Raw genomic sequence first — 9568 nt, forward strand, 5'->3', positions numbered from 1 at the left:
ATAGTGAGAGAGACTGATAGAGACAGAATGAGAGACAGAGAGAGACAGAGAGAGAGAGAGAGAGAGAGAGAGAGAGAGAGAGAGAGAGAAGTTAAACCTGGACAGGTGCCATTTCTGGGCCACTAGTCTGAGCTGCATTTCTTCCTCCTACATCCTGAGGAATTAACAGGATTCCCTCCTCCCCTGCCCTCCCCAGCCCCCACCTGACCTTCACACCTTCTCAACAGTAGGAAAAGGCAGGAAGTTTTCCCTGTGGGTTTTCTTTGTGGTGACAGGATGAGGCAGATTAATCAATGGGGGAAAACCCCGGGTGAGAACACGCCTTCTTGTGTACATTCCCAGTATTTTGCTATAAGAAGGGCTGGTGCTGGAGCACAGGAGCACTCGCAGGGCACTGGGTACCCAGCACTGAGCTGATCAACTCCTGGAGCTGAGAATGGCCTGCGGTGGCAAGCGTCTCCTCTTCCTTGCTTTGGCATGGGTACTGCTGGCTCACCTCTGCAGCCAGGCAGAAGGTAAGGGTGGCGCCTTCTGCTGGTTACAGGAGACTTCTGTCCTCTGGACCGTATCTAGGGGTTCCCTGAGGACAGCAGCATGCTAAGGAATATGTCAGGGAGACTGGTTGGCTCATAGATAAGAGGAGGAAAGAGTCGATGCTAGCAATCAGGTTTCTTTTCTGCCATCAATCCTAGCAGATGTGAAGAGTGATGAATGGGCTTTCAGGGACACTTAAACTTCAGGACAAGACCCAAGTACCATTTCTGGAGTGATACGCTAGAGTGTGATATTTTCAAGATATATATGGTCATTCAGAAATGTGTAGAACATTTCACCGCCAGCTTTTTCTTTAACCTCCCAACCAAGTAATGTTAGTAAAATTCATAACTTATTTTTAAGGTTCTGACTATGACAGTTGACCTTAGTGTCACCATGAGGCCTGAAGGACATTGTTCTCCAACTTTAAGATAACATTTATCCAGTACCTTACAGCAGGTTACACTTTAACTTCGAGGCGTGCCCAAGTATTGCTTTATTATATTGTTATCTGCGACAGGTGCATGACTGGAAACATGTGGTGAACTTTATGAACCTGACTTAAGTGCCACCAGCCAATACAACAGCCCCAGAGTGCTTTGGGCAAGGCTATAGGATATAGTCATATAGAATTTAGGAGATAGAGAATATAGGAGTTCCCCCTATATTCTAAAGATGAAAGACTATGGTGAACTGCAATGAAGTAGCTGCATTTCTTACTAAAGATGGAGAGAAGCCATGGTCTTGTGAACTCTGTGAGTTAAACCAAAACATCCCAGCATACCATTTAAAAAAAATAACTGGGAACTATGTTAAAGTGGAGCTCAAAGACATGGAAATTCATTCCTGTGGACTTAATACCTTTTATATGTCTTTTAGCAGCAAGCAACTATGACTGTTGCCTCTCGTACATACAGACGCCTCTTCCTTCGAGAGCTATTGTGGGTTTCACAAGACAGATGGCCGATGAAGCTTGTGACATTAATGCTATCATGTAAGTTATTCACCAACTTAAATTCAGTTCCTTCAGGAATACATTGGAAATTTCACTGCATGTGCGGTGAAAAGCCAACACACTTAAAGGCTGAATGAATGCAAATACAATTTTTAATTTTTGATTTTCAGCTTTCACACGAAGAAAAGAAAATCTGTGTGCGCTGATCCAAAGCAGAACTGGGTGAAAAGGGCTGTGAACCTCCTCAGGTATGGATCATTGAAGGACAAGCAGTCTCTTTCCAAATGATGGGGATAAGGAAGCAGAGGGTGGATCAAAGGTCTGTTGGAGTTCTTCAGTCTAGTGACATTGAACTTTAGAAGGGGGATTTGAGTTAGATCATGCAAGCACAGGATGCATTTTTCAGTTATATGCCAACACCATCATCATTTTTTTTATTATTTTAACTTAATGACTTGTCTCTCAAGGTGTCTTAGAATTCCCTGTGCAGCTGATAGTCACTAGCTACTTGATTCTTGTGGCAAAGATGTTTCCTCATTATATCATTTATATACTTTCTGACACTTGGTTGGTTGCTAAACCCTGAAAAATAAATTTAATTAAGAAGAGTCCAGTGAAACTAGCTTATGTCAGTAATGTAGCATTTTATCAATAGATGGTATCTGATACTACTGTGCCATAGATACTGAATTGAGAGATGTTAGATAAGTGTTCACATCCCATTCCTGTCATTAATTAGCTTAGTAATGTTGGGCAAAGCCATCTTTTCTCAGACTCAAATCCCTCATAAGAAGATGTGATGTACCAAAGCCGTTCCTTATCATCCAGTCATCAATTCACAATTTATACTTTTCCTCTTTTATTATAGCCTAAGAGTCAAGAAGATGTAAAAACAGATGCTTTTCTGGGATGGAATTGGACACAGCCAAGGAGGAAATGATCACAGCTGGGGTTGAAGGCTTCACCTGCACATCACTGCACAGACCTGATTTGTGTCCCAGTGGACTTGTCCAATGGATGAAGTTGATTCATATTGCATCATAGTGTGTCTTATTTAAGCTCACATTAGAGTTAAGTTGTCTTTTATGTTATTTATAGATCTGAATTTTCTATGTTTAGCTATTTAATGTTAATTTCCCACAATCCATGGGGGTGCTTAGTAGAAGGATTAATATTATGTTTAAGGGAATAGTTTCTATGGACCTTTTTGTCAACAATAAGCTATTGTAAAGATATTTAATGTTCTTCTGTATATTTAATTGCTTCTAAAATTGATATGATTTTATTATAAAACAGAAAAGAATTATAAGAATATATTGAAAATAAAAGAATTGAAAGGTACTTGTTGATAGAGTCATATATTACTTATTGGTATGTATACTGAAGATATTAAACCATACAAGACACATAAGTATTTCCTAAAAAAAATTGTATCTTCACTTAATTCTACCCAGCTTTCCCCTTTACTTCTGCTTCTCATAGCCTGGGTTTTATCCAAACAAACAGAAAGGTTGCACTTTTGGAATTGGAAGCCATTCTGCATCCCGCACCCCCCTACTCCCAATTAGAATGGCCTTATGTTTGAGGCCCACAGTCAGTGTTTATTGATATACGCATTTTAGCATAAGTAAGTAGACCCATACACTTGGTGACTGTAGAAAAACAACAACCATTTGGAAATGCTTTGGAGAAGTCACTTGTCTCATCTTTCTGTCAGCAACTCTTCATCTCAGCTAGGAACATTTCTGTACTTCGAAGTCCTGAGCCTCATATAAAACAGTTTTCCGAAGGAAAACATAGGATGCTCTTAGAACCCAATTGCTCTTAGTAGTCCAAGGGGGCACTTAAGGTGGTTAAAGCTAGAGAGAATATAGCAGTAAGGCTCCGAAAGAGTGACATCATTCTCAATGCTCACTGGTGAGCCTCCACAGCCTTCCAGATGGTCTGCCTCTGTTTCTAAAGAGCACCAAAGACCCTGCACCCCCCCACTGGCATCCATGCTGATACAATAAAGCAAAATTCTCTCTGTCTCTCTCTCTATCTCTCTGTATTTGTCTGTCTCTCTCCTCTCTCTTTCACACACACACACACACACACACACACACACACACCCACACCCACACCCACACACCTGAAGTGCAGCTCAGAGGTAGGTCATTTGATGAAATGCCAAAAATTAAGTGGCCCAATATGCCCAGAAGGTATCTCTATGCCCAGGAATAGTAACCTTGAGTCATCAGGGAAAGTATGCCTAACATCCTGTTCATTGGTTCAGCCAGCCCAGGGTTAGTCTCATTATGTGCCAAGCACTGTGTCAAGTGCTAGAGAGACAAGATGATGTAAGAGTTGGTAACTTGTTCATAGTTAATTAGGGTTAAGCCATGTGGTGAGAAATGACAAGTAGCCTGGCTATTACAATGCCTGGTGGCAAGCACTTTAATATAGACAGTCATAGGGTATTCCTGTACATCATTAGGGAGGCTTCCAGAAGAACAGAATTGTTAGATTAGCCAGTGCTGCCATGTTCTTAGATTGCTAAATAGCCAGTGCTGCCATGTTCTTAGATTATAACCAAGGCAGTTCCACGTGGCTCCACTCAGCATTTAAGATGTGGTATGAAAGACAAGTATGACATAGTCAATTGGAAAGAGGTCAGCTCAGAGTGTTTGGAAACATCTGCAAGCATGTTTTAGTTGTCACAATATCCGAAGGAGGGTGCCACAGGTATCCAGTGGGCAGGATCCAGGCATGCTAAACCTACTGGAGCACATAGAATACTTCTGCACAATAGAGAATTGTCCCATCTGAAATGTCAGCCATAGTCATGTACCCATGGAACAATATTGGAAGGAGCAGAATGCTGCAAGAAGGGAAGTGGGTGTGAGTTAGCAGATTAAGTAAGACTGTTATCTTTACTAAGTGCAGTGATTTGAGCTTGCTCATGGGCTTGCCAGGGAGCCACTAACAAGGCCAAAGCAGGTGGGGTCTCTGCTAATAGAGGAAAGAGAGATGAGGCAAATGGGAATTACAGATGCTTTCAGAGTGAGAGATAATGAAACCTCAGTTAATGTAAGGGCAGAGGGAAACATAGAGAAGAGGTAGGCTGATGAAAATTGAAATAGCCTAGATATCTTCTTGGCTACTCCTACAGGTTACCCTTTCTTGATACTGCATAGATAAAGACAACCATTGTCAGGGGATAAAAAAATTAGCTGACATATTGGAGGGGTCACTAAGTAAGCCTTGTAGAGCCAGAAAAGGAAGACATTTTTATTAATATCCTGAACATGTTTAAATCTTTGGAAAAAAAAGCATTCTAGCAACTGCTACGTAAGTTTCTGGACACTGACATCTCCAGAACAGGTGCCAACTTAACAGCCAAGAATGAAGACACAAGGTAATAGATGCGTGGGCCTACACGCATGGGTATATTAATCAAGTAAGCTATTTAGAAATCATGTTAGAATCATAAAGCTGGTTTATTGAACTTGGCCTCTGAGCACCAAAGAGCATCACTTTGTATCTTAAGTATTCAATGCATTAGTTTATTACACTAATCATGGCCTTAAATCATGGACACTGTTTTTAGTTTACAGGTCTTTTCTATTTTCATTTTGGAAAATAAAAATTTTTCTACACCATTTTTATTTGAGGCATAATTCACATGCACCAAAATATGTACATCTTACATATATAGTTTGATGAATTTTCTTTCACATTCATACATACCTGTCAGTAACCTTGATAGCTTAGGGGTAGTAAATGTTTTTAGCACCCAAGACTGTCCTCATGGGCTCTTTCATCTGCACAGCCCAAAGGTAAGAGCTGTCTGGATGTGTTTCATAGAAGATGGCTGCTTCTTGATTTCATACTCACGAAACTACAGAATCTACTCTTTTGTCTCTGGCCTTTTAAAACAAAAACTAGACTCTCTGTCTTAACTTGCTTTTTAATTGCATGTATAATTCATAAGCTCATGCTCCATTCTTAGGACCAAGCAACAGTTGGGACAGTATATAGAACAATGAACTCCATCAAGCCTCAGGCCTTCAGCGATAATATGAGGAGATGTCTTGATACCCATCATGGTAGGCAGATTTAAAAATTTGTTTTCCTGGGGCTAGAGAGATGGATGGCTCAGTGGTTAAGAACACTGACTGCTCTTCTAGAGGTCCTGAGTTCAATTCGCAGCAACCACATGGTAGCTCACAGCCATCTGTAATGGGATCTGATGTCCTCTTCTGGTGTGCCCGAAGATAGCTGTAGTACAGTTGTATATATAAACATTTGTTTTCCCTACTATGGTATTGACTCAATGTAAGCAAACACACATCATTTGTAAAGGACTCTGGCACAATGATGCAGCTTTGGACAACACTGTGCATAGTTGAAAGTGGTACCCTGGTCTCTCCTTCTCTAATGATAACTGTTGATTTTGAAAGGCTGACCCAAGAACATCATTTTATGCTTTATATTCCTATTTTCTTTTTCCTAGGTGGAATAGCAATAGTTTGTTAACAGTAATATGAGGAGTTGAACTCTACTTAATCTCCATGTGTGGAGATGAGTTAGATTAATATATATATATTAATTAGGGCCAAGCTATCCTAATGAGCTCAGTGATTTGCAGCCTGTAATTCAGGAAAGACAGAACTGCTTATCTGAGTGGCTAGCACTTGAGGCATCTAGGCAGGACAGGATTCTGAGACTAAGAGGCCAAGGAGAGCCGAAGTAGGCTGATCATACAACGTTTATCATATCTCCTCATAAACTCCCTCCTAACATCTCTGAAGACCATATTTTACTTGACTGATTTTTAGTTTTTAATTATTTAGTGTCAGGGATTTTGGAGGTCTGAGGTCAACACTGGGTGACATCCTCTTCAGTTTTCCACTGTATTTTTGAGACAGGGTCTCTCACTGTTTGGTCTGAGTTCATGGTTTGAGCTGGTTTGACCTGGTAAGTCTGAAGAATCTACCTACCTGTCTGAGTTGCACAGCATGGGGCTTCTGGGTAATCAAGGGGCCAACTTTGAAGCAAGTGCTAAGGATTTGAACTCAGGACATCCTTTCCCACTCAGCCATTTCCACAGTCTGAAAACTGACTCAAGATCTTCGGTTCTTAATGTGAATTCTTTGATCACAGAAATTTCTTTAGTCTACCTTGGTTTGTACTCTCTCCCACATCTTGTGGTGGTAATAGAGAGTCAGTATGTTCTTTTTCTTTGTTTTAACGAGTGAAGACACCTTGGCTTTGGAGTTTTGTTGAATGCATATGAGGTAGATCCTGTGCCATTGTCATCTGCAATAAGATAAAGTCTAGGGTGGTTGTGGCAGTTATCAGCATCCTCTTTCATCACCCAGTTCCGGTGGTGGCTCCTTGTATTTGCTGGGTTGGGCACAATCTGATCTGGCTCCGAGATGTTACATTTCTCTGTTGAAAGGGCTTTACTTCCTTGGTTTCAACCCTCAGGACTCACTCATGAGCCAGCCATCTCCTCCCCATCTGCCTGGTTTTGTAGCTCAGCCATCCTGCACAGCTTAGCCTGACCTTGTCTGGGCCTGACACATCCTGCTCTCCTCCCTGCCCTGCTGTGAAAGTTGTACTTTCTCTGGATGCTAGAACCTGCCCGCACATGAGTCATTGTGGGTGCCACTGACATTTTGAATAAAGGGATGTTTCCTGTTTTACAACAAAGGTGTAAAATATTGTTCCCCTGAGCCCAGCCAACCACAAAAACCCCACCAACAAAATCCCTAAGTCCGACATTTATCCTCCTATTGAGAAGGACAAAGAGACATTTCCTAAACTCATAGACGTGACTTTAATAGTTATGGGAAGGGCCAGGCAATCTACTTGGGCCTTGTAGGTTCTGCCAGGGTTTCCAGGCAGAAATGAATGCCAAATGAGTAAGGATGTGCTTACCATTTGGGTGGAAAATCAACATCTGTTCACCAAAGCTCTTGTTCATGATGTGTTAGTAAATGTTATGTGCTAGGGTGTGTGCATACAACCTACTGAGTGCATATGTGTGCCAATGCTGCAAAGGACCTGGATATGGGGGGTTGCAAGAAGTAGTCACCTTAAAGAAGTTCTTTCATGCATGAGATAGTGAAACCCAGCAATGGACTCTAGTGGAGAGTGACAAGCCCTGTGCTGACCAGTTCCTGAGTGCTACAATTCTTGTTATTTGAATTCATTGGTACCAGCTTTGCTTGACACATACATTTGCTTTATTTATATTTTAATTCCATAAACCTGTCGAAATTCTTGATTCCTCTCCCCTAACCTATCTACCTAGATCCCAGAACGCAACACTGAATCAATTTACTGTCTATATCTTTGATCCTCTTGGTCTCCTGTGACATATCCACACTTCAGTGGTTTTCTTGTGGTTCAGTCTTGCTCATCTTGATGGTCAGTTACTGCTGGCCATGGTGTTCCTTCACTATCTGTTGTCTAGTCCAGCTGTAAATTCATGGTCCTCCCAATTGGCTGGGCATCAACGTGCTTGTAAGAGCAAAGATTGCACTGCACAGAATAAAAAGTGTGGGAAAGAAGTCAGTATGAAATCTGGACTCAATTTTGCTTAAACAAAGGACAGAAACATTGTTAAGAGCTGTAAGTAAGATATTCTAGGCAATGTGTGTTTGTCAGTTGGCTTTGTCAATAAGAGGGTAAATTCATCCTAATTTCATTATGAAACAGTTTTATATCTTGGGACAACACTTGCCTGAAAAAATTAGGTTTTTCTCATAAGGTCAGAGTTAAGAGGTTAGAGTATTAAGTTCCTGTTTTTGATGATTACATGTCAAAAGCTGACTTTTGGTTTCTAGAGAAAAATCATACCTGGGTTGTAAAATACAGCTTTTCAAAAATTTATATCTCAAAGGGGCAGGGTCCCCCCTCCAACCCCCAAGGAAAGTTTTCTAATGTAGATTCTCTGAGAAAGAGGGAGATATTAGAATCCTGAAAGTAGAGCAGCCTGCCTGAAGTTGAGTCTAGCTGTAGGTAACTGCAAGGCCTTGTGGGTATTTTGGAACTGACCCCATTAATTCACACAGCAGGATTCTGTACACACTGATAAGGAATATCCTTACCCATGCCTTTAAGCTGCTAAGATTTTACACTATTGCTCCAGTATTATTCTCTAACTCAGTGGTTCTCAACCTTCCTAATGCTGTGACCCTTTAATACAGTTCCTTGTGTTGTAGTGACCCCCCATCCATAAAATTATCTCATTGTTACTTCATAATTGTAATGTTGCTACTGTGATGAACTGTAATGTAAGTATCTGATATGCAGGATATCGGATCTGTGATCCCTGTGAAAGGGCTGAGAACTGCTGCTCTAAATTGTGATTTGTACGTGAACAACCGTCTCCACAAGAGCAGGCTTGCCTGGCCACTTGAGCTGAGTAGTTTTTCCTAGTTGTTTATTTTATAACATCTTGTTCAACGCTAGGCACCTGGCGTTTGTCTTTGCACTTGACAAAATGGGAAGTATTAACTGAACTTAAACTCGGAACAAATCCTGATGCCTGGAAGGCGCCCAAATGTTGTCATTCCTGACAAGTTCATTACTGCAACTATTTTATTTATTTGTTTATGCATTGGCTAGCTGCTCTCTTGACCATGTCCCACCCTGACAAGTTTATTAAGACCCGGATTTCAGCCTACCTGCTCATCACTGCATTCCCTGCTCATCTGCAAAGGTATCTGCCTGTGTCAACACAATCAATCTCAATTATCTGCCTGTGTCAACGGTATCGATAACAATAGAGATATAAATTGATTTCTGTGAAATAGCAATCAGACACATGTTGAAATACATATAAAAACATGTGAGAACATACACAAGCAAACATCAGCACTTGTAATATTATCTTTAAATAAGAAAAATGAATGTGCATAGGAAATAAAATGAAAGAAGAAACAGTGACCAAGTAATTTTTCAGTAATTTTTCACTAACTGTCAGGTAGTGAGCAACGTTCATCTTGTCTGAACAAAATACTATAGCATGTACATATATTTTTTTTGATTTGTTTTATTTTTTTTTAATTTTTAATATTTTTATTA

The 9568-nt window shown here is 40.6% G+C and overlaps 1 protein-coding gene across 2 annotated transcripts; it reads left to right on the forward strand.

Moving 5' to 3' along the window:
- The first annotated feature begins 378 nt into the window (after positions 1-378).
- Positions 379-2830, forward strand: Ccl20 (C-C motif chemokine ligand 20). Of its 2 annotated transcripts, none has more exons than XM_021174455.1 (4): positions 379-515; positions 1414-1528; positions 1660-1737; positions 2358-2830. In XM_021174455.1, the coding sequence occupies exons 1-4, from the start codon at positions 437-439 to the stop codon at positions 2377-2379; spliced, it is 294 nt and encodes a 97-aa protein (XP_021030114.1). In that variant the 5' UTR covers positions 379-436; the 3' UTR covers positions 2380-2830. The 2 variants fall into 2 exon arrangements, with proteins under 2 accessions (XP_021030114.1, XP_021030123.1); XM_021174464.1 differs by having other exon boundaries at positions 1417-1528.
- Positions 2831-9568: the final 6738 nt, after the last annotated feature.

This window comes from Mus caroli, chromosome 1 (genome assembly GCF_900094665.2).
Source record: "Mus caroli chromosome 1, CAROLI_EIJ_v1.1, whole genome shotgun sequence".
NCBI classification, from domain to species: Eukaryota; Metazoa; Chordata; class Mammalia; order Rodentia; family Muridae; genus Mus; species Mus caroli.

Coding starts and splice junctions, on each gene's coding strand:
- Ccl20 (XM_021174455.1), top strand. CDS start 437: ATGGCCTGCGGTGGCAAGCGTCTCCTCTTCCTTGCTTTGGCATGGGTA. Junction 516..1,413: donor CCTCTGCAGCCAGGCAGAAG/GTAAGGGTGGCG, acceptor TATGTCTTTTAG/CAGCAAGCAACTATGACTGT. Junction 1,738..2,357: donor AGGGCTGTGAACCTCCTCAG/GTATGGATCATT, acceptor CTTTTATTATAG/CCTAAGAGTCAAGAAGATGT.